Source organism: Pinus tabuliformis, chromosome 4_2 (genome assembly GCF_031772625.1).
Source record: "Pinus tabuliformis cultivar Carrire ecotype Pingquan chromosome 4_2, CPIR1, whole genome shotgun sequence".
Taxonomy (NCBI): domain Eukaryota; kingdom Viridiplantae; phylum Streptophyta; class Pinopsida; order Pinales; family Pinaceae; genus Pinus; species Pinus tabuliformis.
The window spans coordinates 929,000,407-929,016,930 of NC_142304.1; the positions used below are offsets into that span (position 1 = coordinate 929,000,407).

Here is a 16,524-nt window from a genome sequence, read left to right on the forward strand (position 1 = left end):
AAAATTTAATCATCACAATATTATCAATTGAAAATTAAAAATATTCCCACACAAATTTATGTTGTTTTACTATATTTGTATAATTACTAAATAATCATAGAAGCAATATTACTGCATCATATGATATGTGGACATGTTCATGTTGATGGGGCATGGGGAAGTAACAACACAAGGAGAAGGGGTCAAAGGAAAAGAGGGGAAGTAGGTGGTGAAGAGAGGGAGGCCACATAAGGAAAGAGGAGCAAATAGCAAAAGGTGAGAAATAGCGGTGTAGTTAAGAGAGTAGCAGTGGGGAGAAGGCAACCAAGTGGGTAAATTAGAGAGCAAAAGGAGAAGTTGGAGGTAACTAGAAAAATACACCTCTAGATACATGAGAGAAGAGAAGGTATAGAGAACTATAAGAAAAAAGAGGTTATAAAGATAGAATTGATGAGAATCCAAAGAAAAAACTAGAAATAAAACACAATCAAAAAAGGAAACGAGATCATGGATGAAGTCGACGCCCAATAAAGACTCTTGATACCTAGAGGGTCCCATCATGGTTTTTCTCAGAAAATCAGCTTGGAGTAAAAAAGGGAAATAACAGCTTGTGCTTAATGCACCATGGAGCCAGATGCGTCACATCGTTAAGTCATTGTCCGCGGAAATAGGAATTTCCAATTAAAAAAATTGGAAAGGGGAAAGAGTGATGGTCCTCCTGCCAAAGCTCATAAATGTGGGCCAACAAATACCAACAAAATGGCTTGCAGGAGCACTTAAAAGATATGATGACCAGAACAAACAAAAACTCAAGGCCGCAAAGAATGAGCAATGGAATAAGTAAAAACTCATTGAGAAAACATGGAAAAACAATTAACATGCACAAGAGCCAAGCTAGCCATGGCTTGGCATTTCAAATGGAAATCAATGCATTGCTAAGATTATTCTCAATAATGCAAATATTTATTCCATCACTTACATACCGATGGGGGGCTTGGCATTTCAAATGGAAATCAATGCATTGCTAAGATTATTCTCCATAATGCAAATATTTATTCAATCACTTATATACCAGTGGGTGGCTTGGAATTTCAAATGCATTGCTAAGATTTTTCTCAATCATGCAAATATTTATTCAATCAACTATATACCGATGGCTTATCCTTATTTTATAACAAGTTTTTACAAAGAAGAATCTAAGATCTACGCAGCAAGGTTATATAGATCTGTTGTTGATACCTGCGAGACTAATCAATACAAATATTTATTCCAGAACTTCATAAGCGCCTGGACGGATCATAAACACAAATTTGAAGCGAACTCGTTATAAATCACAAAATCAACAAACCATTAGAACACAGACATTGCATCGACCCCACGCTTGCGAACAACGTAGTTTGACTTATCCGATTCCTTTCCCTCGGATTATAGAAACTAGAAAATTAATGTGAGGCGTTAGACTTTGGAAGATATGTAAGCAGATGAACAACCTCGCGCATGGTGGGTCTGCGCACACTTTGCTTCTTTATGCAGAGGAGGGCCACGAAGAATATATGCATAGCTTCCTCCATACGAACATTGAAGAGCCTTGGATCTATAATTCTCCAAACTTCTTCTTTGGCGGATTTAGTTATCATCTTCGCCCACCCTGCGATGTTCATGCCCTCTTCAAATTCACAATCGCCTACTGACTTCTTTCCCGTAACAAGTTCAAGAAGAACCACACCGAAGCTGTATACATCGCTTTTCTCGTCCACTTTCAAAGTGTACACGTACTCTGGTTTGAACGTCAAAGGAAATGGCAGTGATGAAATCAATACTTCATTAAAAACCACCAAAAAAAGGATATCAAATCCAATAACAAGTCATAATCCTTCTCTTAATAATAATATCAATCTCTAGTTTCATTATCCTTCCTTCACTGGATTTAATCCATAATCATATCAAATATCAAATAGTTGCACGCCTTCACAGTAGATGTATACTTCTACTCTACGTGTAGATTATTGAAAACCAGAAAACTAAAATTCGAATGCTAGTTTACCTGGTGCTATGTAGCCAAAGGTGCCTGCAACGGAAGACATGTATTCGGAAGCGCCAGAATGTTGCAGGAACTTGGCTAGCCCAAAATCTGCAACATGGGCTTCAAAGTTGGCATCCACAAGAATATTGTTGGATTTCACATCGCGATGGAGGATAAGCGGACGACAATCATGGTGGAGATAACACAAACCCTTGGCAGCTTCCAATGCAATTTTGTATCTCGTATTCCAATCGGCCAGAGGTTGGCCATTGTTTCCATGAAGTAGCTCTCCCAGGCTTCCATTAGGCATGTATTCATACACCAGAAGATTAGTTTCATGGTTGGAGCAAAACCCCAGCAATTTAACTACGTGTCGGTGGCGGATTTTCCCCAGAGTCCTGATCTCTGCAGAGAATCCATGATCATTTGAAGAGCCTCTTCCATTAATCCCCACAAGTTTCTTCACTGCGACTTGTTCGCCACTGGGCATCATGCCTCTGTACACAACTCCCGCCCCTCCTCTGCCGATGACATTCTCTTCTTTTAAGCATTCTAAGATGTCATCGCTTCCAAAGTTCAGTTTTTGGAAGGCCGTCATCTTCCAGGACATGGCATCGCCTTCTTTTTTGACGGATCTGACCTTAATTATGACAACTCCGATTGCCAACGCCAGTAAGCACAAGAAAAGTCCGAGTGCTAACAGGCCTAGAAGAAGTCCAAGCTTGATGTGTTCACGGACGGTCGGTCCTTTGATGAAAGAACTGCAAGGTCGCAAGCGTGGTCCGCATAAACACGGATTCCCTGCAAAATATCTCGCATCAAATAAGGAAGACAGACCCTCTGGAACACGGCCCGAAAAGTTATTGTAAGAGAAATCCGCAGAGCTCAAGTTAGGCATGTTCTCAAATTCTGTAGGGATGCTCTCGTTTAAGTGATTTCTTGATACATTGAGAGAGTTCAGATTGGGCATCCTGGTGATTTCCACTGGGATGGGACCAGCTAACTCGTTCCGGCTAAGATCAATGTCTAGCAAAACACTACACTTGCTAATTTCCTTAGGAATCATACCAGAAAACCTGTTGTTACTCATATGGATTATAGAAATATTCTTCAGTTGGCCAATCTCTGGCGGAATATTACCTGTTAATTGATTTTCACTGATCAAAAGTGTCTGCAAAGAAGATAATTTACCGATAGATGAAGGAAGAGAGCCATTCAGCCTGTTATTGGAAATTTTCATTAGCTTTAGCATGGACGATACATTATTAATTTCCTCTGGTATGCTCCCACTAAGATAATTGCTGTGCAGTTGGATCGTAGTCAGCCTGGATAAATATAGCAAGCCCGCAGGTATCGAACCATTCAAACGATTTTGATCCATGCGGACCCTATCGAGAGAATTGCACGTGCCCAGAGACTCAGGAATGGGGCCGACGAATAAATTATCGAATATCATCAATGACTGGAGTTTTCCACCGTTGCAGAGATTCGGAGGGATGGAACCAGTCAGTTTGTTGGAAGAAACATCCACTTCTTGAAGCTTTCCACTTACGCCCAGTTGCTCAGGCAAGGGACCTGTGAAATTGTTCTGCCAAAGACGCAAAATCTGCAGATCTGGCCAGTCCCCAATGAAGGATGGAATACCACCATGTAGTCTGTTCCCAAACAGATTCAACAGTCTCAACTCTTTTAGGTTCCTGAGTTCCAAGGGTATTTCTCCAGAGAGATTGTTCTTGCATAGATCCATGGATTTTAACCTCCGAAGATGGCCTAGCTCAGGGGGGATAGGGCCACTGAGGTTATTTCTATACAAAAAAATTGCATGCAGACTTTTCAGACCGCCAAGCTCCGAAGGAATTGCACCGCTAAGACCACAATTATCCATACTGAGGCATATAAGCTTGCTCAAATTTCCTATCTCACGAGGAATCCCACCATCGATTAGATTGTTGAATCCCAAATCAAGCGCTTTTAAGTTTCCCAGATTGCCAAGCTCCCGCGGTATTCTTCCACTTAAATCATTTGTACGCAATGAAAGATACTCTACATTCTTCAGTTTCCCATACTCACAAGGAATGTTGCCCGAGAAGTAATTTCCTGCAAGGGAAAGATGCCTGAGCTTCACGAGATGCTGCAAATCCGGGGGCAATATCCCTGACATATTGTTGTAATAGACATCGAGGACCTCTAAGTTCCTCAATTTTGACATGTTGGAAGGAAGGCTGCCAGTGAACATGTTATTGGAGAGATTCAGCAAACGGAGGGCTGGTAGATTTGTGATCTGACTCGGGAACGGGCCTGAAAGAGTCATCGCAGAGAGATTTAGAGCCACTACTCGGCCAATATGGTCACATTGGACGCCAGTCCATGAGCAATGGGTGGTGTGATTGGAAGCTCTCCAGCTATCTAACAGATGATTCCTGTCAACCATTGCCGCTTTCATTGAAATCAGCACTGTGGAATCTCTATGGAATGAAGAATTGGAGATATGAGCAGCAGATGGGTATAGAAACAAAGCATTCACAAGGAAAACAAATATTTGCAACCTCATGTTGAACGATGGCAATAATATGTTGCGCTGAATCAATCTGCTATGGCTCTCAACTATGGCAATAATGTTAATTCTCACTGCACTACAACTATGGAATCACGGTCAAAATCCATACATATCAACACCTGTGTCATTGCATAAACGCGTTATTTTTAACCTGCAAGCATACCACCTGATATATAGAATTACAGTCCCTGCCGTTCATATGGTCAAGTAATTCACGAATTCCTAAGTCATAAGATGCGAATTAAAAATCCTAAAAAGATTCCAGAATTCCCTCTGTTAACGCAAAGATGCGAATTAAAAATCCAAATCAAATTAAAGGAGACATTACATACCAAAGAAATGTTTGTCACTTGACTAATCATCAAATACAAATTGGACGAGTTTCTGGTTGGAATAAAGTTTCTAAACGAGGTCACGAACGCGGGAAGAATGAACCATCAAGTGATTCTGATGGCCCAGAAGTATATAAATATATATTCAATTCTTTCGTTGAATAGTATTGTAATTTTTAAAAATTATATAATTATTTTCATTTTTTCAAATTGATATTATTATTTTTTCATTATTATTTTATACTAAAAAACTTCTATTATACTTTGTCTTTGGTTGTGTGTTTGGTGGATGGTTATTAGTTTTTCTTGCTAGGGGACTCAATGGATTTGCTTATGAAATATAGTGACAATGCTTCTTATTTTTGTTTTAGGTGTTTATTATCTTTGTTAGGGTGGGAATTGAATTTATAGCTACCACACGTCTATATTGTATTGTGATTTTGAAGTCCATTGAGTTGTATAATTCTGTACTAGTTGAATTTTCATTTGTAGTTTGACTATGTTATAATTTATCTTGTCACTCTATTGTTTGGATTAGTTAGAGGTCATCCTTGTTTGTTGTTTTATGGTCGAGTTAGCATTTTCCTCTACTCAATTATTGTATTAAAGGTCATGCTATGTCTTGTTCACTAATTGGCATGTATCCATTGTGTTATAGTTTAGCTTGTGTCTCAAGGCTCCGCTATTGGTTGGTAGTAAATAGAGCTTGACATGTTGTACATAGGTTTTATGTTGGACACTGAATTTCTACATTATAGTGGGTTTGCATTGAATTATGGTTTACAATTCTACCATTTGATATTTCATTTCAATAATTTGCATTTAGCACTCTCTGGTTAGCATTTTTCTCTACTATTTAAACATGTAGACTAAATCAATAAAATATTTTGACCCTTCTTTTCTAGGAACTCAAAACACCTCATATCTGTTATCATCAACAAATGGACTTTATTTATAGACCTATGGTGAATACTCAAGAAATTTTATTACAATAATCTACCTAATATTATAAATAACTTTTTAAAAGTTAATCATTCTTTTGTCATTTATTTATTTTGTTATTTTAAGTTATTATTATTAATACTTATTGTAGAGAAATGCAAATAATACGTATTAATAATTTTTTAAAATTTGAAAATAAGATACAACACACAAATTAATGCAAAAAATAATTAGATAAAAGGTTGTCCCTTCTCTAAAATATCTTGAAATACATTCATAGTTATAAATTTAACAAACATAATAAAAAAACCAAAATTAATAATCAAAAAACATCTTAAAATCATAAATATATAAAACATTATCAAAACTAATAAACAAGATTTGAGTAGTATTAACACTCACAAAATAATACATTAATATGATTTCAATTTAATTTAATTTCATCACATATTAGATAGATAATGGAAAAAATAAAAATAAAAACTATTATAGCAACATAAAATACAATAAATCAAATGACATAATAATCATTGTAAATCCAACATCTCCTTGGTAAGTAGTTTTTATCATCATTCCTTTTTGAAATCAAATGACATAATAATCATAGTAAATCTAACATTTGCTTGGTAAGTAGTTTTTATCATCATTCCTTTTTGAGATGTGGCGTTGCTACCTTTCAAATTTCTTAGTTTCCCAATGTGTGTTTATATTCTTTATATAAATTTATTAAATTATATATTTTAGTTAGAGCATTTAGAAAAATTGATAAGGTTTACTTCCTATTTTATATAGTTTTGTAAGTATAAATGAATACAAAAATGAACATGGTTGAAATTGTGAATTTTAACAAGTAACAGGTCAGTGAAGGCTACGAAGGAAAACTAGGGTTTGAAACAGGGGACGACAGAAGCGAGCTGGTAACTATGGAGGGGCAAGGAGGAGGGAGATCCACTCCCACCTACAGTAACATGGTTTCAAACAAAGGCAGAGGGACGAGCTGGAACAAGCTCCAAAATTCTTCGGAGAATGAGACAAAAACTACTGGTACCCAAAAGACGGAAGGCTGCAAACCCCATGAAAAGGAAGGGACCCACAAGGAGCTTCGAAAGGATATGAAAGCTGGAGACAGTGGTCAGAGGACGGGGGGTAGAGCTACAACGGGACCCTGCAAGCCCAAGTCTAATATTAAACGATGGGTGGTCTTGAACGATCCTGCTCTGCACGTGCATAGAGATCAGATGGCGACCTATGCGGTCATATGCAAGTTTATGGGTATTTGGCCCACGGAGAAAGCACTATACACTTGGATAAAAAAAACCTTTAAACCAAAAGGAGAGAGAAATATACATCTTGGGTCTAAGGGCTTTTTTACCGTAGTATTCATGAACCTGGAGGATAAAAACAAAATTTTCGAAGGAGGACCATACTTCTATGCTGCTGCAGGCCTCTACATGCGACCTTGGATGATGAACTTTGTTCCAGAGTGAGAAATGTTCACATCGGTCCCGGTATGGATTAGATTATATTCCTTACCTTTATATTACTGGCTGCCAGAATCCTTAAAAGCTATAGGTAATAAATTAGGACATTTTATAAAGATATCAGAGGCGACTCTGCAAGGTAAATATACCTCCTTCGCCCGCATATGTGTAGAAATGGACCTATCAGGAGCACTCTGGGATGAAGTCAACCTGGAAGTATATGATGAGGAATGGGTTCAGGCGGTCGACTATGAACACATCCCATTCAGATGTCGCAAATGTCATGAACATGGGCACCTCTTCAGAGAATGCCCACTCAACAAAAGAGAGGACAACCTCAAAAGCAACATCAGAAAAGACCTTGAAGGATACACCAAAGTGGCAGGCAGGGGGAAAGGAGGGGGGGGAAGCACCAAAAGAAACCTAGTGAGAACAAGCTACCAAGTCACAACAGTTTTGAGATTTTAGAAGAAGAGGGGGAAGAAAATGGAAAGAGTAAAGACCTAGAGAACATTCCAACAGAGAGAAAAAGAGGACAACATGGACATCACACAGGTAGATAACGAACTAAAGGAGGATCCACTATGCACTATAGGAATTGGAAGAGACCAGGAGATGACCCCAAGTGAAGGAGGAACAGAGGACCAAGACCTACAGGAGATTCTTGATAGGGATAACCTTGAACTAGAACAGTTTCTAGAGCAGGGAACCAACAAAGGGATTGACTCTCTGTCACAAGAGGAGTTTGATAGAGTGCAATAGCTATTCCTTTGAAGGTCCCAAACAAAGGATACAGGAGTAAAAAAGAACCATGACAACCAGGAGAATAAAGGGGTCAAACAAATGGAGATTGCATCAAGATACTCCACAAAAAACCCAAGCAAGAAAAGAGGAAGAAGGAGACAGAATGATCTCCGGTCAGAATGTGGGAAACTCCTGATTAATTCAGGTAGGATGAAAGATCTTACCAGTTACTCTTTCACAAACACATCATTATGAAGCTCACAACCTAGAACATTAGGGGGCTAGGTAGTAAGATAAAGCAGAGAAACCTCAGTAACATATTAAAAGAAGAAAAACCAGACATGGTGTTTATACAAGAAACAAAATGCTCAGCAGACAAGATCAGAGAAATTCACAGCAAATGGCTCAGAAAATATGAGTTCCTTGAAGTTAAAGCAAACAACACAGCGGGGGGAATTCTTACCCTATGGAATCCTTAGAAATTTGAGATCATAGATGCAGAAGCATCTAGAAATCACCTTTCAATGGTAATACAACCTTTGGGGGACAAAGAGTGCTATTTGATCACAAATGTCTATGGTCCTAAACTGCTAGAAGACAAACTAAAGCTCCTCACCTCTCTGGAGGAGCTAAGAGAGAGACACTCTATTATCCTCTGGATTATGGGAGGGGACTTCAACATGATCAATTCCCTCTCTGAGAAAAAAGGGGGAAGCAGAATGTTAAGATGATACTCACTTGCATTCCAGAATTTCTTAGACAACATCAGACTGGTGAGTATGGAAACAATAAATGGCACCTTCACATGGAATAACAAGAGAGGGGGAACTGCTCAAGTTGCCTTGAAATTTTACAGATTCATAATCTTGGAGGATCCCCTTCTTTCCGGTCACATTATGTCAGCTTGGATCCTTCCTTTTGGAGGCTCGAATCACTGGCCCATCCAGTTGGAAGCTTCTTTTATTGGAACTCCGAGAAACATACCTTTCAGGTTCGAAAATGCATGGCTCACTCACCCTAACTTCATCACTAATATTAGAAATTGGTGGGTGGAAGACATGCCCACCCAGGGCGCCAAAATGTTCCTCCTGCATCAGAGACTCAAACATATCAAACAAAGGCTCAAAGAATGGAACAAGAATGAGTTTGGCAACATTTTTGAAGCCAAAAGAGAAGTAGAAAGAAAATTACAAGAAACTAATCAAATTATCATCACGGAAGGATTCACAGAGGAAAGGAAAAGACATGTGGACTCTCTGTAGCAAGAATGGGACAATAGATGTCAGCAGGAGGAAATCTTCTCGAGACAGAAATCTAGAGTAAAATGGATTAAGGAAGGGGAGAGAAATACCAGATTCTTTCACAACTCCACCATGAAACACAGGGCTCATAACAGGATCACAAAACTCTTAGATCCGCAAGGGAAAGAGTTAAATGCTCACAAGGAAATGGATTCTGCTCTGGTACAACATTTTCAAAGCATAGCAGAGGAAACCATCGCAGACAGATCTCAATTCATCAAGAGCTTCACAAAGAACATTCCAAAATTGGTGACCAGGGAAGATAACTATAATCTCAACAGGCTAGTAAGGGAGGAAGAGGTCAATGAAGTAATCAAATAGATGCACAATGGGAAAGCTCCAGGCCCAGATGGATTCAATGTAGACTTCTTCAAAATATGTTGGGAAATAGTCAAATATGACATTCTAGATGTGGTGGAAGACTCGAGAAAATCTAGAACAGCTCTTAGAGCGATTAATGAATCTTTCATAGCACATTAATCCCTAAACAGGAAAAAGCCATGAAACCAGAAAGATTTAGACCCATAGCTTTATGCAATGTGGTGTACAAAATCATTTCCAAAGTCATTGCTAATAGACTCAAACCTATACTTCCATCGCTCGTGTGAAAGGAGCAAACCAGATATGTGGAAGGTGGACAAATTCTCAAAAATATCATCCAAGTTCATGAAGTGGTGCATTCCCTCAAGACGATTAAGCAAGCAGGGATGATAATACAACTGGACATAGCAAAAGCTTATGACGAGCTAAGCTGTACTTACATAAAGGAAATCCTTAAAGCTTATGGCTTTGACTACAACTGGATAAAGTGGGTCATGGCCTTGGTTACCATAGCAAGTTGCTCTATCCTTCTCAATGGCTCTCCATCAAGAACCTTCAGGCATTCAAGGGGCCTTAGGCAAGGCGATCCTCTTTCCCCTTTCCTCTTCATTCTCATGATGGAAGGATTGGGCAGAATGATCAACTTAGCCAAAGAGGAAGGAAGAATCAAGGGGCTAAAACTCACTCAGAATGGGGACACATTGACTCATCAACAATTTTTGGATGATACTATGCTGCAGGGCACACCCACCATCAAGGAATCCAAATCCTTCAAACAAATCCTGCATGATTTTACAATGGCCACCAGCATGGAGGTAAGCCTCTCAAAATCAAAAGTTTTCTTTTTCAACACGGATATTTCCATCCAAAGACATCTCTCTAGAATTCTTGGATTTTAAAGAGAGATTCTTCCCTCTAAATATCAGGGAATGCCTCTCACTAACAATCCTCTGAATAAGGAAGTATGGGAGTCAGTTACAAATAAACTGAAGGACAAAGTCAATAACTGGACTAGCAGATCTTTGAATTTAGCAGGAAGACTAATTCTTACAAAGGTTGTTCTACAAACCATTCCAGTTTTCATGTTCTCGGCCCTTCCTGCCCCAAAAGGAGTTTTATAGCAGATCAGGAATATTCAAAGAAACTTCCTTTGGGGCAAAGGGGAAGAGAAAAAGAAATGGGCCCTAGTAGCGTGGGAGAAGCTTTGCAAACCCAAAATCCATGGTGGTTTAGGTCTCCACGACCTGGACACCCTAAGCAAAGTCTTGGGGGAAAAACTTTGGTGGAGATGGCTAAAGAAGCCAACAATCCATGGACCAGGCTATGGAAACAAAAGTATGCAAAGGATTGGTAGGAAAAGGACCACATTTGGATGTCAGGGCACATTAGGGGTTCTCATATTTGGAACAAGGATTGGGAGAATAGAGCCTTAGTTCAGAATCATAGTTTCTAGGAGATAAGAAATGGGAATCTTGCTTGGTTCTGGGAGGACAACTGGCATCAAGAACAAAATCTCTGCAGAGAAGGTCTAGACAACATCAAAAATGACACCCTCAACAAAGGACTAAAAATGGTAAGGGACTTTTGGGATCAGTCAAGAGAGGAAGGGAAATGGAGAATCTGGAAGGTACCAGAATACAATCTAGAGACCCCTTTGAAAGCCCAAGCTAAAGTTCTTGAAGAGATTCTAGAAAAGAGGCAAATTTTAACTTCAACCTCGAATGATCTACTAAGGTGGGGTAGAAACAATGGGGGCAACTTCAACCTCAAAGAAGCCAAAAGAATAATCACCAGATTTGACCATTCAAATCCTAACAAGAATTGGAAAAACTTTTGGAGCAACCCTCACTGGATGAAGATCAAACTGTTCATGTGGCTAGTTCAGCATAAAAAGATTCTGACTTGGGAAAATCTTAGAAAAGAGGTTTTGCAGGTCCTTATAAATGCCATTTATGTGGTCTACAGGAAGAGACCGTGGATCACATTCTCAACCTTTGTGCATTCACCTCCTCCATATGGAATTGGGTAGCCTCTATCTTCAACCAAACAGTCAGGAAGGATGATGACATTACTGTAACTTTAAATAATTGGAGAAAAGACTTCTCAGATAATGAGATAGTCAATGTAGCCTAGACATTGATTCCAGGTTTTTTGATCTGGGATGTGTGGAAAGAACGCAACAACATGATCTTCAAAGATAAATCTGGTTCAACTCAAGGCATCATGGCTCAGATCCTAAAATAGCTCAAAGAAACAATTAATGTCTTTTTGAAGCAACCTCCTAAGAAACCCCCTGGCCAAAGGGACACTCACATCCTTGAACAGTTGGGACTTTAGTATTATGGCCCTTCAGGCACCAAAAAGAAAGAAAGGCACAGATCAGATGGCAAGGCTTTCTGGCAACCCCCTCCCCATGGCTTCATGAAACTCAACATAGATGGAGCCTCAAAAGGGAAACCAGGGGACACAGGTTATGAGGGAGTCATAAGAGATGCAGAGGGAAATATCAAAATCATTTTTCACAGTCATTTGGGGAGGGCTACCAACAATATCGCAAAACTCATGGCCATTGAGCAAGGCCTAGAAATCATGATGGACTATAATTTACATAATACAATCATATAGGCAGACTTAGAATTAATGATTAATTCGGTTAAAAGGATTAGTACTGGCACAACACTAGACAAAGTTTCAAATCACTGGCGACTTTTACAAGTATTTCGTCGAGTTCAATCTCATCTTAGAACACTTAGAACTCTCAGCTTTGTTCACGTGCGCAGAGATGCCAACAGATTGGCGGACATGCTAGCTAATGAAGGGGTGATTTGTGCAAGAGAAAACAAGTGCTGCTTGTGGGAGTTTTCTTAGAATGGACAACTGCGTGAGGACTGCAACACTCTGGCACGTGGAGACAGGGATCATTATCATCACTCCAAGGGGAAACAGCCAGTAGAAATCTAAGTTGACGGAAGTCAAGGGCTTAACTAACAGGCAACCCAAGTTTTGGATCTTGCAAAGGAATGGAAAGTAGAGGAGAAAGAGTGCAAAACCAGAAAGTGGTTCCAAAGCTTCACTTCAGAAACGGGTGGTTTTGTAGCAGTTACCAGGGTTATCGGAGGCCCGATTGTACCAGAAGTGGTTTTACCGAAAAGTTTCTGATGCCACAAAAGGAGTTACATGTGGCGCCAGGAAGAAAGAGAATACCGCCATCATCGGGCAGGTATCTCCCTCTCTTCTCTTCAGGTGGATATCCTTCACAGCCATCGGATCTGGTGGTAGCAGATCTAGGGCTGAGGTTTGTCAGGCTTGTTGTTGGTGGGACCGCATTGGTTCTGCTACAGTTTCCCTGGTTTTCAGGCATCGACATTACCATAAGCGGGTTTTCAGATAAGCCTCTGATGCCACTAACCATGTAACACATGTCTCCAGGTTGATTGTAATTACCACCCTCATCGGGCAGGTAATCCTAGTGCTTTTAGTCTACCTGATATCTCTCTCAGCCGTTGGATATTGCGGAGGCAGATCGACGGCTCTGTTTTGTCGTGCATGTTTTCCACCATAGGGTCGACTTGAGGGTCTCTTTGTCTCTTTTGGGTCTGCTCTTTGGCTTTGTTGGTTGTAAGGTTTTGTGGGCCCTTAGCCGCGTTCTTGAGCATGTGGCTCAGTTCCCTAACTTAGGGTGTATGTCAAATCCTTGACATATTGTATATTATGTATCCTCTTTGTTGCTTAATTTGAATAGAAGGTATGATTCTTGCTTGAGCAAAAAAAAATAAAGCATTTAGAAAAATCAAATGGTTTGGAAAACCAATCTATAATAATAATAATAATAATAATAATAATCAATTTGTAAATTGTTGTGGATATTTCACTAGAAAATTTGTCACAATAGATCTGGTAAAAATATATTTAAAAAATCAAAATCATCAATATTAGCGTTTATTTTCTCTTTATATTTCTAGATTTCTAGATTATTGTTTATTGTTAATTGTTTATGCATGCAAATTTAAATTTATGCATAAAATAGAGAACAACGAAATAAAAACTCACAAATACATTTCACACTAGATGTAACCTATGAAAATCTTTTGGGAGAAAACCGAGCTGGATGGTGAGGTTGTTATGCTTTCTTTCTTTTAATAGAAAATGGTTGTAAGTATAATGAAGTATGTCATGTGGCTTGTGGGCTACTACAATGAACAAACCCTCTTTGCATGCTCTATCCCCTATTCCTTTCGAATATTTTGCTCATCTATGGAAAAAACATGCTAAAAAGGATGAAACCCCCTTTCCTCCTAGTGCCGCAGTTATAACATAACCGGATAGCCTACTAGTGGTTAGGTTCGACTAACTCAACTCTTAAGAAAAACTAAAATATTAACTCTTCTAGAGTCTTCTTCATAATAATCACATGGCTAGCCCCTTTTCCATGAATAATGGGGGATTGTGTGGATTCCTCTTAAATTATGGTGGTGAAACATGAAGGTCAACTTCTAAGTGGCATAGATTTTGCGTAGAAACTTTGATTGAGGTGTTTTGTATTTAATTCGAAAGGAATTTTTGTTTAGAATATGAAAAAAAATATTGCACTAAGTGGAAAAGTTTTACCACAAAAGGTATCATTTTATGCCTCAAAATTCTCATGAAAGGTTTCATTACCCCAATTTTCCAAATTGAGTCGCATGGTAAAAATGGTCCTATGAACTGATTCCTCCACTTTTCCCACTTCAAGAGCATTGAGATGGATGAAAAATAATATGGTGATACAATTCAAATCACACATTCCCATCTTGGGATGCTTTTGGTTCGTAAAAGATTCTACTAAATGAGGTGAGGAAAGTTTTCCTCCACCTTCTCTTAGGTGTACCATTTAGAGTTTCTTGGAAGTTGTCATCTCAACACAATCTAACAAAGATCATGATACTCTTACCTTGTAGTATTTGACCTATTCTACAAAATTGTATCTTTTGTTAGCTATGCATGAGCATTTGGTGCCAAATATTCTACAAAAGGTGGGATATCTTCCCCTTCATGATCCAATAGTCAACAAATCAATAGTAAACAAACATTTACCATGAGGTATAAAAATAGATAAATAATTTTATGCTTTTGGATTTATTTCCATCAAAATGATTATAATTCCCACAGTTCATTTCAGTTTGTAGATTATTTACTTAGGATTTTGTCTCACTTTTTTTAGTTCATATACGAATTTAGATATTATTAAATCAATTGAATCCTCAAATCTATTGAACTGAACTTTCCCCTTTATAAGGATTGCGCACAAGGAGGCTGGTAAAATGATAGTGGAAGAATCTTCCACTATGTAGAGTGTAAATCTTTCCATATAGATGTGGTACTCTAGATATTACATAGAACGTCAATCCCACACAATTAAATCCACCTTTGCATAACTTTTCTCTGCATTTTCGTATCTCACATATTGAAAGGTATCCTATTGTAACTTTCTGCGGAGTTTTCCATTCCATAATGAACCTGACAACTACCAAAATGAGAACTTAGCAGAGCACATAGAAAAGCACTTTGGAAAAAACGTTTTGTAACAAGCCTCCTCAACAAGTAATCGAGAATGCGTTGCCAACATGTATGTCAACAAATGCATGATGAACACTTTGTGAATGCAACTACATACACGTTACTTATTATAATTCCATTAGGTTCTCCGCACTGATTTTCATTTATGTTCATGAAAGCTTCATAAAACATAGATTTCTCTAATCATTTGTGAATTTAACACTTATTGTCTAACATTAAATGAAATTTGTTTTTAATTTGTGATTTTTGTAGCATTACAAGTGTGCGCAATAATAAACACAAGTGTGCTATGATGTTTTTCACTTTCGTATGCATTCTCTCTTTTAATAGTTTAATGTATATCTTCTTGTTATACAAAGAGATAGGTAAAACGATAATGGAAGAAGCTTTCATTGTGAAAAGTATGGAGGTTTCCTTATAGACTTGCTACTTTAGCCTTTACATAGCACCTAAATCATGCACAATAAAAGCCACTTTCCTCTACAATGAAAGCTTGATCTATATCTCCATATTTCGAGTTGTTCTGTCACAATGTTCCATACTTCCACATGGATTCTCCCTTCATAGTTTTGTTGCACACCTTCCTTTTGCGTGATACTAGTTTTTGATTTATTAAAGCCACCAAAACCACATCTCGTTTCAAAAAACATTAGTGCATCTGTAAAATCAAAGTTTGTTGAGACAAAGAAATCCAATATTGGGTAATGGAAGATTCCTTCTCACTAAACACTACATACTTTACTTCTGCACAATGTGTTATTAAGGCGACGCAGAGGAAAAATGATTTACTTGAGATAGTCCCTACTCCTTAAAAGACTCCTTCGCACTGAATTTCTCCACACACCATTTCTCCTTCCTAAAATAAATTAGTTTTATGTGAAGTGTGGAGGAAGAAATCCTGACATGATATTTCACACATCCTTTCTTCCACACTTTCTATACACCTATTCTATGGAAAAAAAATAGTTGGTGAATGAAAGTACGCACACATTATTTGTTAAAAATTGGTTAGGTTCCCCATGTTAATTTGCGTTTATGTTCATGAAAGCTTCATAAAACATAGATTTCTTTGAGCATTTGTGAATTGAACATTTATTGTGCAACATTGAATGAAATATGTTTTTTATTTATAATTGATGTGATAGAACAAGTGTGCATAATGAAAAACACAACTGTGTTGTGATGTTCCACTTTTCCAAATGCATTCTCCCTCCACATAGTTCTCTTACATAACTTCCTATTACGGAAAGAAGAAGGTAAAACAAAGTGTGTAGGTTTCCTTATAGAT

General features: G+C 38.3%; 1 protein-coding gene across 1 annotated transcript; it reads right to left on the reverse strand.

Annotated features, from left to right (window-relative positions):
• Nucleotides 1–1,421: 1,421 nt before the first annotated feature.
• Nucleotides 1,422–4,553, reverse strand: LOC149172741 (uncharacterized). Its single transcript, XM_089426443.1, has 2 exons — nucleotides 2,024–4,553; nucleotides 1,422–1,756 (listed from the first exon to the last, which is right to left on the reverse strand). Exons 1-2 carry the CDS (start codon nucleotides 4,551–4,553, stop codon nucleotides 1,422–1,424), a joined length of 2,865 nt encoding a protein of 954 aa, XP_089282569.1.
• Nucleotides 4,554–16,524: the final 11,971 nt, after the last annotated feature.